Raw genomic sequence first — 19,338 nt, 5'->3', positions numbered from 1 at the left:
TAGACCTTTTTTTTAAAGCAGAATACAATGTTCACTTGACAGCTATTTATTATAAGCAACAGGCAGCATCAACTGTACAAATGAGTCGTGTTCTGAGAAAACTGGGCATAATGCATGTGCGTAAAGTGTAGTCCCAGATTAGGGACGACACTTTCCGCTTTTATGACATTTTTCATTTAAATGAAGTCTCTTCTTAGCAAAATTCCGATTTAGGCGAAAGGGTCGTCCCTGATTAGCCTGTGCGAACTGCACAGGCTAATCTGGGACGACACTACACACATGCATTAAGTCCAGTTTTCTCAGCACTATGCACAAATATAGAATCTTACCTTTACATTTCCAGCCTTGCTTAATTAGGCCCCATAACTGAAAAAAAAAATCCAAAGTTATAGATAACAAACCACTGGTTTAGAGAAAGAAAATCAGAATCATAATAATATCCAGAATCATGATAAATATATTCACATTGACAAACACCCTGTAATTGCATGAATAATGCTTGGTCAGTAAACATCAGGAATTTTATCATAAAAATCAAATTACAATGTATACTACTCCGTATCAAGGTACACATTTGTAAATGAAAAGTTATCAAACAAAAATCAAGTTTCTAAAACAACCATACAGGCTCACACTTTACTCAAATCATTTATATTTAAAAAAGAATTGTGTGACGGCGATGATAACTTACTCATGCATGAAGAGTTAAAACTCATTTGCATCATATAGAAAATGAATGCCTTTAATTTATTTAAACAGCATACATGTACAATAAGTACATGTATATAAGCATTGTAAGAAGTTATTTAAACTATGGCCCACTTTGACTTTTTGTTCAAGATGTCAATTATTTATGTTACAAGAATTACTAATTAAATTGAACCGACAATGAAGCTAAATACTTTATGCATATGATTATGTTTTGCTTTCAGTAAAGACCAATGAAGAGTATATTGATGATTTCTACTGTTGTTTAAATAAAACTTTTAAAATGTTTTATATCTCATATCATTAATTCACCAAAGACATCAACATATGTCTTATAACTTTCTTTTATGAATTTCAATTTTATTTGTTTTATATTTTTCATTTTCATCATTTAATAAAATACACATTTTAAAGTTTGCTAGTAAAATTGTATTCAGTGTGATTAAATTATGTTAGAGGCTATGAAATTCAGAGGGTGTTATGCTTTCAAATACATATCATAATTGAAGAGAAGTATACATTGTACATTTGTTAATCCTTTACCACTTAGATACATATTTTTATGCATTTGCAGTCCCTTAGAAAGTTAAATTTAATTTAAGACCTTTCTTACTAGGTTCAAGTTTTAAGGCTTCATCTCCAACCCTTAGATGCTGATGAGCAGCAAACAGCATAAAACCTGAACAGACTGTGAGTTACTCGCAGGCTGTTCTGGTTTTATGCTGTTTGCACAAAGCCATTTTTACTTTGCCTCTGAGTGGGAAAGGGTTAAACAACAATAACACCAGATTATCAAAATAATTGGAAGGTGACTGTATTTCCAATAAAACTAGAATTGTCACACCAGAAAAGAATATTCTCCCAAATTAAGACTTTGTAACAAAACTGGAATCCATTTGAAAGAAATTGACCAAACATCACAGCAAAACTTGATCTCTATTAACCCTTTCCCCCTCAGAAGCCAAGTGAAAATGGCTATGTGCAAACAGTATAAAACCAGAAAAGCCTGCGAGTAACTCGCAGTCCAGGTTTTATGCTGTTTGCTGCTCATCAGTATCGAAGAGTCGGAAATGTAGCCATTAATACTTGATTGTAGTAAGAGATGTCTTAAATTAAATATAATTTAAGGTACTACAAATGGGTCAAAATACATATCTAAGTGGTAAAGGGTTAAATAATTGTACACACGTGTGTGCAAAATATGTCAAGCCTAAATCAAGTAATTGACCAGAAACCAACAGACTGACAAGCTAACTTCTTTTTAACCCACCTACTTTTTGGTTGTTTAAAAATGGGTTGTTGTTTGTTCTTTATGTAAAAATTACCTAGCCGTAATTTTGGGAATGGAAGTGCAAGTATGAAAATTAGTTAGTTTTTTTTTAATAAGCCATGCTTTGCATGTTTTATTTATAAATAACTATCATCGGCTAGATATAGGTTTTGTTGGATGCAAACGTTTAGCTAAGTTTTCAAAAAGAATTTTGTAAGCAGCATTCGTATTAGTCTTTGATTAAAGATTGGTTTAGGATCTGAGTGCCTTACCAGTCCTGTGCAGTGAATACAGAACGTGGGTGCCTTACCAGTCCTGTGCAGTGAATACAGAACGTGGGTGCCTTACCAGTCCTGTGCAGTGAATACAGAACGTGAGTGCCTTACCAGTCCTGTGCAGTGAATACAGAACGTGGGTGCCTTACCAATCCTGTGCAGTGAATACAGAACGTGGGTGCCTTACCAGTCCTGTGCAGTGAATACAGAACGTGGGTGCCTTACCAGTCCTGTGCAGTGAATACAGAACGTGGGTGCCTTACCAGTCCTGTGCAGTGAATACAGAACGTGGGTGCCTTACCAGTCCTGTGCAGTGAATACAGAATGTGGGTGCCTTACCAGTCCTGAGCAGTGAATACAGAACGTGAGTGCCTTACCAGTCTTGTGCAGTGAATACAGAACGTGGGTGCCTTATCAGTCCTGTGCAGTGAATACAGAACGTGGATGCCTTACCAGTCCTGTGCAGTGAATACTGAACGTGGGTGCCTTACCAGTCCTGTGCAGTGAATACAGAACGTGGGTGCCTTACCAGTCCTGTGCAGTGAATACAGAACGTGGGTTCGAAGTAAGTGATCTCATGGAAATCGTGCTTGAAGCTGTTTCGAAGGGCGTGGCAGTTGGCGCGGATGAAATACGTCTTCATTTCTGCTTTACTGATCATACCATCCCTGCAATGTGAGAAATCCAGCAGTTGATGTGAGAATTAAATTTTTTGACAATGCTTTGTGTGATAAGACCATGTCTTCAATGTAAAATATATAGCCCCTATCTGGGAAAATAGTGCTTAAATTAATGTGCGTATATTTTTGTCCCAGATTAGCATGTGCAGTCCCCGCAGGCTAATCAGGGACAACACTTTATTCCTCGACTGGATTTTCTTTTAGGAGAGACATCCTTTACATGATAAATAACTACTAGCGGACAGTGTGCTCCCTCATTAGCCTGACAGCAGACTGCACAGGCTAATCTGTGCTGATATTTTATGCACATGCTTTAAGCCCAGTTTTTCAGAATGCGGCTCATATTGTATTAAACTTCTCTACTTCAAGGCTGATAAGCCCTGCTGGCTTAAAAACTATTAAATTATTCTATAATAAATAATATCCAAACAAGAGATGTGTTCGTAAGAAACACAATGCCCCCTACTGCGCCGCTTTGAAATAAAATTTCTATTTATCATTTGGCAGGTATAGAAATCATCTCCCTTAAAAGCTTATTACTTCCCTTGGATTTTATCCAATCCAACCGGGTGTGTGTGTGGGGGGGGGCATGGAGATCAAAGAGATCATAACCAGAGCTCATCATGTAGCTATAGACATACGTCCAGCGGTATGAAATCAACACTACCATTCACAAATTAGTACAGTAACGAAATGATAATTATATCATTTAAAAAAAACTTTGAAAAATCATTCATTTGAGTTATAAATAATCCAAATAATAAATCTGTACAGTAACTGTGAAAAGAAGTTAAATTATTGGTAAGGAAATATATAATATGAGATTTATAATTATATAAATTACGTCCCTTGAAATAATTGTCTCTAACAAATCTCTACTTTTAGTAGCAAATAATTAAAAGCCAATCTCTATTTTTAGTAGCAAAAAATTAAAAGCCACTACCATGACTGTAGATTCACAACTCAATGTGCAGCTCCATGAGATACACATGCATGCCAAATATAAAGTTGCTATGTTCAATATTGAATAATTATCTCCCTTTAACGCTTATTACTTCCCGTTGATTTGTTTTTTTGACCTTAGACCATGAAGGATGACCTTGACCTTTTACCACGATTTGTTTGTCAGAAACACAATGCCGCCTACTGCGCCACTTTGATTGATTTAACAAAAATATATACGATGGCAGGTCAGATAATTACGTCCATTTAAAGCTTATTACTTCCCTTGGAATTTGTTTTTTCGACCCTAGACCTTGAAGGATGATGTTCACCTTGAAATTATGAAAAAAAGAAAAAAAAAAAAAAATTCACCTTGGAATTTTAGCACTCAAAATGTGCAGCTCCATGAGATACACATGCATGCCAAATATCAAGTTAGTATGTTCAATATTTAAAGTTATGGCCAATGTTAAAGTTTTTTTCGGACGGACGGACAGACTGACTGACGGACAGTTCAACTGCTATATGCCACCCTACCGGGGACATAAAAAAGATTAATGTTTTCCACAGTTTACAGTAGTGATGAACCAAAATTGATAATTATTGTCAAACTTGCATGAATATACACATTGGTTTTAGCTCTATCCTAAAAAGTTTATATTTTAACAATTTCAAGTTTGAATAGGATACAATTGTAATACATTAACAATTTAAACGACGGGTGCACATTCTTCACAATCTCCAGACCGTGCATGTGTACTAATTTTAATTGGGTCAAATATGACTCCGGTAAATTTCAAAATTGATACAGGAAGTGAGTGCAATATAATCCCTCACGATACATTTCGCAATCTTAAGCTGAGCAGCCCATTGGAACCCCCCGACAGTAAACTCACCTCATACTCAGGTGACCTAATTAAGGTTATAGGTAAAGTACGTCTCCCCTGCTCCCACTTATCAGACAAAATAGACGCATTATTCTATGTAGTCGGAAACAAAGCCCCTCCACTACTTGGCCTCAAATCATCACTTGATCTAAAATTGATCAAATTGACATATTCAGTTGAAAACACCCCAAAAGAGCAGACGCCTCTTACCAAGGACACTGTGATGTCCGAATTCAAAACGCTATTCAGCGGTGTAGGGGAAATCCCAGGTTATGCCAAATTGCATTTGAAAGAAAATGCAGTCCCCGTCGTGAATCCCCCGCGCAAAGTCCCAGAAGCCCTAAAATCTAGGTTTAAGGCTGAGCTTGATCGAATGGTTTCCGATGGAATCATCACAAAGGTCACCGAACCAACCGCGTGGGTTAACAGTACAGTTCTTATAGAGAAACCTAAGACAGGCAAACTCAGGGTATGCATAGACCCAAAAGCTTTGAATGACGCTATTTGCAGGCCCCATTACCCAATGCCGACGTTAGAAGACGTTACGAATGACTTATCAGGAGCTACGCACTTAAGCATCCTTGATATCACACATGCCTATTGGAGTGTGAAACTTGACCACGAGTCGTCCCTACTGACGTGTTTTTCGACACCGTTCGGAAGGTACCGCTACCTACGACTACCGTTCGGAATTAGTTCCTCGGGTGACATTTTCATGCAGAAATGCAATGAAATTTTTGAAAATTCGCCAGGAGTCCATTGTATTGTCGACGACATTCTTATAAGTGGCAGGTCAAGGGCGGAGCATGATCGAAACTTGCGCAACGCGCTCAAACTAGCTCAAAACAAGGGTGTCCGTTTAAACCCGGACAAATGTATTATAGGTGCGACTGAAGTGCCATTCTTTGGTCATGTTGTTTCAAGTCAAGGTCTGAAACCCGACAGTAGCAAACAAAACGCAATTACGGATCTTAAAGCCCCCCAAACTCGAGCCGAGTTAGAGACTTTTCTAGGCATGGTCAACTACCTGGCAAAATTCGCGCCAAATCTCGCAGAGATTACAGCCCCCCTTAGCAGCCTCTTGCAAAAGGAGGTAGAATTCCTCTGGTATGACCCTTAATCGCGCGCTTTCGAAAAAGTCAAGGCCGTGATTACGAATGCACCAGTTCTAGGTTACTTTGACCCCAAGGAACCCCTTGTGCTTGAATGCGACGCCTCTCAAAACGGGTTAGGTTGCTCCCTGTTGCAGAAAGGTAGACCAATTGCGCATGCTTCAAAAAGCTTGACCGCAAGTGAGAAGCTGTATGCAAACATTGAACGCGAACTACTTGCAATTGTGTTTGGTTGCAAGCGATTCCACCAACTGACGTACGGACGACACGTGACTGTTCACAGTGATCACAAACCGATTTCGTCAATCATAAAAAACCTCTATCGGCAGCGCCTCCGAGGCTGCAGAGACTACTTCTGTCATTACAGAAATACGACATCACTGTGGAGCATGTGCGTGGTAAAGACATACCCGTCTCAGACTATCTGTCAAGACACTCAGTAAATGACACGTACCCAACTCTAATTGACGGATTGGACACACACGTTCATTCGGTTAGAAAGCAACTGCTGGTGACTGACAGACGTTTAGAAATAATCAGACAGGCAATTCGTGACGACAGTCAGATGCAACTTCTAAAGCAGACGATACTCGATGGCTGGCCAGAATCTCGGTCAAATTGTAACCCCGTGATAACGGAATTCTTCAATCATAGGAATGAGCTGTCTTATGAGGATGACCTAATTTTCAGAGGTCAAACACTTCTTATTCCGAGATCTCTGCAGCCCGACATGATCAGACAGGTACACATAGGTCATTTAGGCGTGACAAAGACCCTGCAGCGGGCCAAAGACTGTATGTTTTGGCCTGGCATGCAAAAGCAAATCTCAGAGCACATGTTACAATGCCCAATTTGTCTCACTCACAGAGACTCGAATGCTAAAGAGCCAATGATTACATCAGAATTCCCAGACAGGCCTTATCAAGTTTTGTCAACAGACCTGTTTCATTTTGACAATAGGAATTACCTACTGACAGTGGACCATTATTCGAATTTCTTCGAGATTGACTTTCTACCGGACACAAAGTCGTACACAGTAATTCGAAAATTGCAGACACATTTTGCTCGCAACGGAATTTGCGACTTGCTGCATAGTGACAATGGACCTCAGTTCTCTAGCACTGGATTTGCTGACTTTGCAAAATCGTGGCATTTCACACACGCCACATCATCGCCGTTACACTCGCAAGGAAACTGTTTAGCCGAGCGAAGTGTGGGCATCGCCAAAAAACTTATGAAAAAGGCTAGGGATAGCAATCAGAACATCTATGTCGTACTATTAGAGTACCGAAACACACCACTCAACAGTGGCTACATCCCTGCACAGCTGTTACTCAATCGCAGAACTAAGTCAGTATTACCGATTACAAACAAAGCGCTGTGCCCCCAGGTTATCAATGCCCGCAAGGTCAAACAGTGTTCAATATACACTCAAGCGAGAAGCAAGCAGAACTTCGATAAGTCGGTCAAATCCCTCCCGCCTCTAAATGTAAATGACCCTGTTAGGATACAGATGGGTAAAATTTGGGTTCCGGGAAAAGTGATACAAATGCACTGCCCAAGGTTTTACACCGTACAGACGCGAGAAGGAGTAGTTTATCGCAGAAATCGCATTGCGTTACACAAAACTAATGAAAATGTTTCAGACATATCTGTACCCGACTACAACATCCTTGCAAATACCCCTAAGAAACCCCAATCAGCTGCTTCAGCCAAGACTGCCCAGGCCATACCTTTAGACAATTCTTACGCATCACGGTCTGGAAGAGTAGTTAAGAAGAATGCGCGCTTCTACGGAGCGGAGTATGATAACCGTTGATTTTATAATCATTCAATACGCAGACAACTTCATGTTCTTTGATTATGCATAAACTTTAATCTTGTTATATTTTGATTTATGCATAGCACACAGAGTCAATACAAACAAACTCGTTACATAGAGCACTTAATTTGTGTTCTATAATCATGCATGAATTTAAACCTTGTTATAATTTGATTAAAACATGCAGTTCAATTTTCTTTTATTTATGAAGAGGGAAAGGTTGTATTATTAGAACATTACAATAACCACGTGATCAACCACGTGTTAAGGATTCCCGCTTTGTCCCGCTCCGGTGATAAGCCATGCGCATTAGCTATCTAGTAGCGCAACTGTATAGACGCTCATATGCTACTGTAAATATGTAACAATAAAATCGTAGAACAGAAGCTCGTGTATCTTGTGATATTGCCTTCACATTAGTGTTGACACTCACATAATAAATACATAATATACAACACAGGGCTTGGCTCCACAGAATCTACTAAAGCTGGAGCTATCATGAAATACACATGTACAAGAAAAACTACAAACAATCCACAGTCAGGGTGACAAAATACATGTTCATTAATCCAGCACAACGCCGTACGCCTGACCGACCTTGGCAAGAAAATCAGAAGTGGTGCACTCTCTCGCCTCGTACTTGTCCCAGAGGGAAGCCAGGGACTTCTGAACTTTTGCCGATCGCGATGTTGTTATCCGGTGGAGATCGTTGCCTTCAACGAGTAGCCTCACCATTTCCGATTCCTGTCTGAGATGAGGAACTAGTCGGTAGAAACCGACACCGCTGCCGGCTTTCCCATTCAGGCGGTTGTGGTAACCTGTAATTATAATATATATATATATATATATAGTATGTACCGGTATATTAAAAAAATACACGAATCATATAGTTAAAAAGTATATAAATAAATATATATATATATATATATATATATATATATATATATATATATATATATGTAATTATAAATGTACAATGGAAATGTACAATGGAAATAGATATATTATTTGTATTCACCTTCAAGGTCGTTGTTGGTACGGACGTTCTGTCGGAAGACAGACCAGTCACTTGGTTCAAAGGACCCGCCGTGGACCCACTGCCGGCTGATGTAGTCGACCAGGCGGCGTGTCGCGTCTGTCGTTGCCCTCTCGAATAGCGTCTCGAAGGCACGTGCTATGTGTGGAGCGGGCAGGAATTGTAGAGCCATTAGCATGCGGATAAATTTAAAAACGCCACCGCGACGTCTGTAGACCTCAGCCAGGCCCTCATGCTGGACCCGTCTCCACACTGCATGGCTCCAATGGAAGGCACAGCCTTTCATATCCCGGCCTGGAAATACTGCACGAACCGCGTTCCAGACGGCTGAAATAAAACGTTACAGTCATTAACAAAATTCTCCTTCTATGCAATTCTTCAAAATCTTATAGACAAGTAATATAATTATATATAATCATTTAAAATGATACTTACCAACTTCAAAGTCTGCCACGAAGCCTTCTACCTCGACGTTGCCTATGCGTTCTACTACGGCCCGGAAGATCAGTTCATAGTCGGCCTGTTTTCGGGTTATATATATCTGTGTGTGTGTGTATTTGAGATTTATTTACAGGTCGTCCAGCGTCTTCTCGACTACAGATGTATCGACCTGCCCCTGTGACCCTTCAGGGGAGAAAATAAGGTCATATTATACATCATAGCACGATGGCCAATGAGACCTTAATGTGACTAGATGCTTTTTTATTTTTTATTTTTATTTTTTTTTTTATTTTTTTTTTTTAATGGATTATGTTGTGGCCTTTTATCAAAATGGTTTTTGCAGTATTCCTATTATCTCTAGATTATCATTATCCTTATTGGCATTAATGTTAATTCCTTAAAGTTTGTGTGTGATTTTTGTGCTCTCCGCCCCAAGAGGTGTTAGTGGGGGTTCGAGCGGGATACAGAGGGCGCCCCGATTCCAGAGGCGCCCCTGGTTCTTTTAAGTGCCCGGTGTACAGCACCGATACACTGCACCCCCGTTTAACGTCCCTCGCGGAGGACTTGTATATATATCTCAATAATTCTGGATCTTATATATATCTGGCCGCCACGTAGTTTACAACACCTTCATTACTAATTTGTTACACTTTTAGATGCAAACAGCAAGTTCAAAGAAATTCTTATTTTCTTAAACGGATAATTCCTGGTGATAATCGGCGATAATTATGCCGACTTTGATTACAAAATTAACGGCTTTTACTTTTAAAAAATGAGGTATCTACTCAAGGAAACATATTGTTACTAACGAACAATACATACAGTATGCGATAATTGGCGATAATTTTGCCGTCTTTGATTACAAAATTAACGGCTTTTAATTCAAAAACTGAAATAGCTACTCAAGGAAAATATTGCAGCTAACGAACAATTTTTGCCGACTTTGATTATAAAATTACTGGCTTTTAAGTAGACTAAACGTTAAAACCAGAATTAATATGACTTTTTAATATATATGATAATAAAATATCAGCATAAATACTCAATGATAGTACAAAATGTTGCATGGCCTTTCTGGTATACTATGAGGCCTTTTTGGTTCACTTATGCGGCCTTTTTGGGAAGGCCTTTTTGAGAAGGCCTTTTTGGTAAACGGCCTTTCTGGTACTATACCTAGCTGATTGGTTGAAGAAGCCTGTAAGTAACCAATCTGTTGAAGGGGTTCAATTGATTGTACAATTATGTAAACAAACATTATGGCGCTGTTATACAAATATTTTGTGCAAACAAACACAACCCAAACATTGTTAATACCGTTTTGAATGAAAAAAATGAGAGAGAACTTATGATTAAAGTGTTGTTACATTTTTATATACACATTTCACTTAGATACATACGAACATCGAACTGTCACCGATCCCTTTCGCACCTTTTCACTGTCAATCAACCGGGTACGTTCCTCCTCAATAAGAACATAGTTTGGCACTTACTGTATTACTGTATAGCAAGCATGTTTAGGTATTTTGAAAATAACAAAAGTATGTTATTTCGACTTGGTGAGAGGCATACGGCCCCTGATGTTTCAACACAAAATGCAGGGCTACCAGAGCTCTATTTTAGTATTTGTACTTCCCACAGTCAATTACTGACTATTACAGGAAGGCCTATTATAGGCAGATATGGACACTGTCGAGTACGCTTCCTGGGAAGAACCAGTTCTTGGTGTCTATGGAGGAGATAATGAGAACGCTCCCTGAGTAGGGAGCGAACCTACGAACTCCCGATTGCTAGGCGGACACATCAGCCACTACACCACCGCAACATTTATTTATTTATTTATACTTGTCATATGTATTATCAAGGTACTTGGCGTATAAATACAAATAAAAGGTGAAACAGTGCTACCTCAGGCTCTATCAATAATTGACTTCTTGGCGAAAACAAACCTATTTCCAGATGATAGACCTCTTAATTTTATTAGCTCGGCTGTTTCGGAGAAAACCCGAGGTATTGTCATAGCCAGCTCGTCGTCCGCTGTCAGCCGTCCACCGTAGGCGTCGTGCTAAAACCTTGACATTGGCTCTAAAATCAAAGTGCTTCCACCTACAACTTTGAAACTTCATATGTAGATGCACCTTGATGAGTTCTACACGCCACACCCAATTTTGGGTCACTATGTCAAAGGTCAAGGTCACTGTGACCTTTAAAAAAATAAATTCTGTCAAGCTTTTGCAGCCGAACGTTGGCACCCGTTATGCGGTGCTCTTGTTAAAATATAGTGGTAATATTGTGTATGACATTTAAGACACAGTAGTATCCCCTGTTGCTGTGCATAAAGTAATTCTCATGATAAGTAGTTCAACAGGCTGTACGTCACTAAATCGAAGTTTATTTTTAATATCTGACGTGAAGGTTCAATTTTGCATCAGTAAACGCGATAATAAACATTAATAGTTCAACTGTCATAAAAAGTGCACCACTGCCAATAGTACCGCTCCTTTTGGGCAATGTGTGCTCGTAAAGATACTTACCCTTCTTAGTAATTTATCATTTGCTTAGTGATGCTTAACAAATGGCTGGAGCATACTCAAGAGACCACGGAATGGAAAAGTGCAAGCAGATGAAGTGCAAACAAGTTGAAAATTTGGTAAAACCAGGGACCTATACAAAGTTTGTTTGTTAAAGTCCCTGGTAAGACACTGACAAATTTAATAAAAAATATGGTTAAATAGGGTAAAAAACGTGTTTTTAAAGGATAAAAACAGCAATTTACCAAAATATTGGTAATAATTACAGGTTAACCTGGTTTATGGCATCAAATAGAAATTTGGTTACAAATTATGATGTGTCAACAGCTGTAAGATGCGCAATTGAAATACCGCGGATAAAGCGATACTATGAGAACACAGATGCCATTTATAGAGCAACGAAACTTCAAAATACTGCGTAGAGACGTCAAAATAGGGCACTTAAGGATTTCAATATGGTGTCTTTACTGATAGACTCTGCTCATAAACAGGAATAGAGTGTTACAGTTGTACATGTGTAGGTGCAAGAACCCAGAATCAGAGCTAAAAAGCTAATAGACTTGGACACAATAGCATACACATTCAGTCGCAGGAATAGAAATAGAGTGTTTGGTGCAAGTTCCTAAGCAAAAGGTGCTAGATATGAGGCATTTCTAGAACTAAATCAAGTTGGAATGGTAACCAGTAAATTCTTGTTATGTTATTGATATTTAGCTCGGCTTTTTTCGGAGGAAACCTGAGGTATTGTCATAGCCAGCTCGTCGTGTCATCCACCGTCCTCCGTAGGCGTCGTGCTAAAACCTTGACATTTTGCTCTTGAATCAAAGTGCTTCCACCTACAACTTTGAAACTTCATATGTAGATGCACCTTGATGAGTTCTACACGCCACACCCAATTTTGTGTCACTAGGTCAAACGTCAAGGTCACTGTGACCTCTAAAAAAATAATTCTGAACAGCTTTCATTTTTTCAAAACTGAACCCGCAGCCGAGCGTTGGCACCCGTTATGCGGTGCTCTTGTGTTGGTTACCGCAGTGGACATTTTGGAATAAGTTGAAACAATAATTACTGGAGCAGTCTGAAAATACACAAATGATCTCTTATTGCATTATAAGGTTAACAATAAACAAAGGGGACTTCTATTAATAAATTATTGTTCTTTTTTATAGCTGAAACTTCCTGTCACCATGGAAAGGGTTGTGGCTCTGGTGGACATGGATTGTTTCTACGTGCAGGTTGAACAGAGACTTAATCCCGCATTGAAGGGGACGCCATGTGCAGTGGTGCAGTATAACCCATGGAAGGGAGGCGGGTAAGGGGATGCCATGTGTTGTGGTGCAGTATAACCCATGAAAGGGGTTGGGGAGGGCGGAGCATGAGAAGCCCAGGTCTAGGTGAGTGTATTTTTCTGCAACTAGCCCTTCTTAATTAAGATCAAAGCGTTATCGACTTCGACGAATATTTATCCTCTGTCAATAACTTGTATCTCTGTTCCCAACCATATTGGCCAATGAGAGCGCACGCTTTGCATCAGCAACAACACTTGTAGGCAGTCAATGCCAGCAGTAAAATCATGCAGATGACAAGTGACGTAATTGCCATAAGTTTTTTAATTTGTGATTTTATTTTTGTTGGCTTTGTTTTCTACCACCCTCATCGGTCCCTACAGTGTACACCTCAACGATGAAATCTCTGCAAGTTACTTAGAAGACTGATGATGGCAAGCGGTTGTAATCCTCGTTTAAATTGTTCATTGCATGCACAATATGGTGAAAGCATTTATTTCACTTGTTAAGTGTTTTAACAAATTATTGTTGAATTCATTACACCCAGCTATAATTGTTTTTTTGAATTCTTAAATAAGCATAATTAAATTTGTAATTCGAAACATGCTACCAAACTTTCATGTTAACGCCTCGCTAATAAATTCTAGCTTCAAATAAACAACGCTTCATGTATTTTGTGTTCTTTGGTTTCAGTAAAAAGCACGTGAAAATTATTCAGACATGTACAATGTCTAGTGGAAAGTGTTGGTGTATTTATTGTTAATTATAATAAGTCACATCACGTCAGGCGATTAAGGGTGTACAGTGGGAAAACCCCTGTCCCAATTGGACGTTATTTGGTCAAATCTTTTAATAGTCACAATTAAATTCATTTGATACATAATACAAATGGTAAATGTTTGTGTTTATGAAATTCTTGAGCACTATCCTCAATATTAACCAGAGTTTGCTTTTAAAAATGGAATATACAGGATTTTTTGGTAATGAATAGCAGGGGGAAAAAAGTACGGTAAGTATGCAGTAATTGAGTCTGGTCAACATGGATGAATTTGGGAATTGATCAAGTAAGGATTATGTGTAACAATGCCTGAAAGGGTTAATACAATTTTTTTTAATTGTCTATATGAATGACTCAATAGCTTGTTGTTTTTTTTTTAGGCCTAAGGCATCAAATATTGTCAAAAATTAATGTAAAAAAACATTAAGTTTGGAGGGGGCTGCCTTACCAAACCCAACCTTACACGGAAAGAACTGGAAGCCAGGTGCCCTTGTGCATTAAAACCCATGGAAGGGAGGCGAGTAAGGGGAAGCCATGTACTGTGGTGCAGTATAACCCATGGATGGAGGCTTTTTTTCTGGGGGGGGGATGAGAACCTTAATTCAACACAGGATATGGGGCTTGCGAAGCTCCACGCCAGCTTGTGTTTTTCACACAGTCTGGTCAGGAGCTTCCATGTCTGCTAAAGAGTCCCGAAACTTTTTGTCTCATAAGTGGGTAACTCTTAACTAGACTGAAAGAATGCTGAGTCTGGTCGAGAGCTATGCTGGCTGCATATTTAATAAGAGCCATTTTTTTCGAGTGAACGGGGCTCATTTCTCTTTTTAGAATTATTGCAGTGAGTTATGAGGCACGAGCCCATGGCGTTACCCGTCAGATGAGAGGCGACGATGCGAGGTCCAAATGTCCATAGATCAACTTGTTCAGGGTCCCTCAGGTGCGAGGAAAGGCAGATCTTACCAAGTGAGTCCTTGGAGGGAGTTGTGGTATGAAGGTACACAATGGGTGCTGCGAAAAAGACTTTAAAAACTGGATTTCTATAGTAATCTTTTGTAAATTTTTCTAAATCTGATAAAAAATAGCCTTACACTTGTTTGTTTGTGTGTATTTTGTTGTTGAGATAGTCATTTATATGTGTTTATTATTTTCAAAATCTTTTATCATCAAATATTTAAAGTACCATGCAGGAGCAGAGGATAGCACCCTGCTATTGCTTACAGATCTTTGACTTCTATATGCATGGGTTTCTGTGGATGTGCATGTGAAGGTCAACATGCATGTATAGTGCTTGGCACCTGCAGCAATTGCGCCCCCTTTCAGTTTTTGATACATTTTTGTACAATTATGACGAAACTGGAAGAAAATGGAGAGAAAATTGTAACATTATGTTCAGATTCGACTTAATTTGCTCTTATTATTTTAAGATTATACATCAATATTCCAGTTACACGTAAGATTAGTTAACAATGAGAATATAACATTATTTTATGACTTTTCAGATATCGTGAGGGAGGGGCGGAAGTTATAGAGGTTCTGTCTCGGTTCAGTGACTGTGTAGAGCGTGCTAGCGTGGATGAGGCGTACATTGACCTTACTGTAGAGGTGGAGACCAGACTTGCAGCACTGGGCGGGGCCAAGGTCACAGAGGCAAGTCTGCCAAACACCCATGTTGCGGGACATGACAGAGAGAAAGGTGGGCCATGTTCTGGGGTTTTGTGAATGATTTGTTTTTCTATAATTTTTACATTATACAAGATAAGAGCTGTTTTGATTCACTTATGATAGTAATTTTGGTTTGCAATGTATGGCTAAGCACGTTAGATTTACTGTATTAACATAAGCCTACTTATTTTAAGTGACCTTTATTGAGTGTGAAAAACTAATACTTGTTTTAGTACATTGTACATAAATGCTGCAATGTTTGTCACAAATACAGTCTTATCTAACAGATGGTCTTGGCGGTCTTCCAAAGTGGTTAATTAAATCAGTTGGTATTTTAATAAGGACCTGGCCTATGTGGTCACTACTCTTACATTGTAACTTGATGCGTGGATAGTGTGCTATTTGGTGAATATGTACATTATTTTAGTTGTGTCAATCGGACTGTAAGTCCTTTCATCTGTCCATCAAAACAGTGTGGATCCTGTGATGAATCAAAAAGTATTTTATCTAGGTTGAGGAAACTGTGTTTGTCTAGAGGGCCACATGATAAACAAACACATTTTTCAGTTCTTTTTAAGACCAAAATGTGGTTGCCTTGGTTACAAAAATAATTGGACTATTTGCATCTAGGTTAATGAAACTTGTGGAAATCCTCTTCTTACTCAAACAACATTTAGCCTTTAGGTGACTGCTGTTTTGTCCGGGACAAAGCTCTTGTTTTTCAAACCCAGTTAAGTTTGGAAAATATTCACTGTAGGTAAGAATTTACTTTCACATTTACCTATCAGATGGCAAGACTCTGAGCGATTGGTTGGAGACAACATTTAATGAAGCAACGCTGGAAATGCATGATCGTCGACTGGCTGTGGGAGCGGTGATAGCGGAGGAAATGAGACAGGCTGTGTATGAGGACACTGGGTTCAGGTGCTCCGCTGGCATTGCTCACAACAAGGTCGGGCTTTCTGTGCTCTTGCAAGGGATCTATATAAATGTGTTTTAAGTATTCACCATTATTCTACAGGCACTGTTAGAACATTATGCTTTACTAGAATTCCCGACAAAATGTTATGCTTATGAGCTGTTTTCTAGGACAACAGGGTTAATGCTTATGCCTAAAGCACAGGCTAATCAGGGACAACACTTTTAGCTACTATGGAATTATAACTCTCTGATTATACTCCTTTAATTGACGTTTCGGCATAATGCCTTTATCAAAACATTGGAAATTATATGTTAACTACATTTTTACGATTTTTGACTGCACAATTTAAATAACAAAGAAAAATGTTTTTAAACGTCAAATGACGTTGTACATGATGACTTCATAAATGGCGTTATATAAAATGGCGCCAAAAAAAAATGTAAAAATTCGCCAAAAATGAAATGACGTTAAACACTTACATATTGTATCTTAATCCTATGTTAAATGTGTGCTTTATATATTTAATAAATTGATATTTTACAATAAAATAATCATCATCATATGTAATTATAATCTACCTTAACTTATTATCATAAATTAAATAGGTAAAACTTATTTAATGACTCTTATTATTTCAGTCCATATCTATGCATAATATTCTAATGATATTTGATTAAATAATCATATATACTTGCTATTCTATATATCATATACACATTATGGACAAGATAAATTGCATAAAGTACTATTATTTTTACATTCATTTATGTTGATGATTAATATAAAATGTTTTTCACATATATTTTTTACAAGATAGTTTCCCGTAGCAGGACATCAAGTTGATTTTTTGTATTTAGTCCATTTGGTGATTGCGTTTGAAACTTCTTTATAAATTCCAATTCTTTAATAAGTCTGTAATAATGGGAACTGTCTCTTATTTGTGTTAACACTGATACACCCATATCCTGCACTCTGTGGCCAGCACCATTGAAATGTTCTGAGATTGGTTTCTCTCTTCGTAGTCGCACGTCAGCCTCGTGTTATTTGGCACGTTCCTTTAATGATCTGCTTGTCTCTCCGACGTATACCATCTTTTGGCATTTAATAAAAAATATACCGTACACCAAGTTATAAATGTTACAGTTCTGTTTTATTGCTTCGTTTGGAATGTCACTTTTTGGGTTGTTATGAAAACCTCTTTTCAACATTTTACAGACTATCCAATTAGTCTTACACGATTGTGGTATTAGTTGAAAACGTTTGTTTATTAATTAAGATGGAACACAACACAGATAGATTTCTTAGACACAAAAATTCAACTAGAAGATAATAAAATAACAACTGATTTATACTCAAAGCCAACGGATAAACATCAATATGTCCAATATGACTCAGACCATCCAACAAATGTGAAGAAAGCAATACCCTATGGATTAGGAATACGTTTAAAAAGAATATGTTCTGACGAAAACAAATACAAACATCGTAAAAAAGAACTAAAACAGAATCTACAAAAAAGAGGATATCCAAATAAATTTGTAAACCATGAGCTATCCCGAGTTGATAATTTAAATAGGAAAGACTTACTTAAGAAGAAAGAAACAAATAAAACAGCCAACAAGAGAGTACCACTAGCTATAACTTATTCTAACAACCTTCCAAATATCCACTCAATAATTCGAAAACATACAGACAAACTATATAAATCAGACAGAATGAAAAATATATTCCCAGACGTACCAATAGTTGCATACAGACGAGATAGGAATATCGGTGACATTTTAGTTCATGGAAAAACAAACAAAGAAATAAACAAACGTTTTCAACTAATACCACAATCGTGTAAGACTAATTGTATAGTCTGTAAAATGTTGAAAAGAGGTTTTCATAACAACCCAAAAAGTGACATTCCAAACGAAGCAATAAAACAGAACTGTAACATTTATAACTTGGTGTACGGTATATTTTGTATTAAATGCCAAAAGATGGTATACGTCGGAGAGACAAGCAGATCATTAAAGGAACGTGCCAAAAAACACGAGGTTGACGTGCGACTACGAAGAGAGAAACCAATCTCAGAACATTTCAATGGTGCTGGCCACAGAGTGCAGGATATGGGTGTATCAGTGTTAACACAAATAAGAGACAGTTTCCATTATTACAGACTTATTAAAGAATTGGAATTTATAAAGAAGTTTCAAACGCAATCACCAAATGGACTAAATACAAAAAATCAACTTGATGTCCTGCTACGGGAAACTATCTTGTAAAAAATATATGTGAAAAACATTTTATATTAATCATCAACATAAATGAATGTAAAAATAATAGTACTTTATGCAATTTATCTTGTCCATAATGTGTATATGATATATAGAATAGCAAGTATATATGATTATTTAATCAAATATCATTAGAATATTATACATAGATATGGACTGAAATAATAAGAGGCTTATCTGGGACAACACTTTATGCAAATGCATAAAGCCTTGTTATCCTAAATAAGGGCTAATATTTTGGCTATATTTCAGATGTTGGCCAAGCTTGCCTGTGGGTTCCACAAGCCCAACAAGCAGACGATACTGCCTCATTCACAAGTGCCCCAGCTCTTCAAAAGTCTTCTAACAGAAATGATGTTCTGTCTATTAAAAAACACATAGTCAAAATGGTACCAGGACTGTTGTTCTGTCTACTAAAAGAACATAGTAAAAAAATTTTTTCAATAGTTTAAGTTTTAAAAGGTGTTCACAGACAGGCAAATATTGCTCATATGCCCGTTTTATGAAGTATTTTTATGCCCCCGGATCGAATGATTGGGGGTATATTGTTTTTGGCCTGTCTGTCTGTCATTGTATGTGTCTGTCTGTGTGTCTGTCCCAAAACTTTAACCTTTGTTGTAACTTTTGCAATATTGAAAATAGCAACTTGATATTTGGCATGCATGTGTATCTCATGGAGCTTCACATTTTGAGTGGTGAAAGGTCAA

At 37.9% G+C, this 19,338-nt stretch overlaps 3 protein-coding genes across 8 annotated transcripts in view; 1 reads left to right on the top strand and 2 right to left on the bottom strand.

Annotated features, from left to right (window-relative positions):
• LOC127874834 (ras guanyl-releasing protein 3-like) overlaps positions 1 to 19,338 on the bottom strand; it is a 296,898-nt gene that overhangs the window by 12,827 nt on the left and 264,733 nt on the right. Inside the window, exons 15-16 of one of the 6 annotated variants that reach the window (XM_052419467.1) lie at positions 2,783 to 2,921; positions 330 to 366 (exon numbers count right to left, since the gene is read on the bottom strand). The exons of the other annotated variants lie outside the window; for them this stretch is intronic. Of the exons in view, the coding sequence (XP_052275427.1) occupies positions 330 to 366; positions 2,783 to 2,921 (176 nt within the window). The remainder of the gene's footprint in view (positions 1 to 329; positions 367 to 2,782; positions 2,922 to 19,338) is intronic. 6 annotated transcript variants of the gene reach the window in all.
• Positions 1 to 19,338, top strand: part of LOC127874832 (DNA polymerase eta-like) — a 220,026-nt gene that overhangs the window by 63,325 nt on the left and 137,363 nt on the right. The window lies entirely within an intron of this gene.
• LOC127874838 (uncharacterized) overlaps positions 1 to 19,338 on the bottom strand; it is a 180,765-nt gene that overhangs the window by 34,891 nt on the left and 126,536 nt on the right. The window lies entirely within an intron of this gene.

This window comes from Dreissena polymorpha, chromosome 3 (genome assembly GCF_020536995.1).
Source record: "Dreissena polymorpha isolate Duluth1 chromosome 3, UMN_Dpol_1.0, whole genome shotgun sequence".
In the NCBI taxonomy this organism is placed as follows: domain Eukaryota; kingdom Metazoa; phylum Mollusca; class Bivalvia; order Myida; family Dreissenidae; genus Dreissena; species Dreissena polymorpha.
This window is presented reverse-complemented; position numbering and strand designations above follow the sequence as displayed.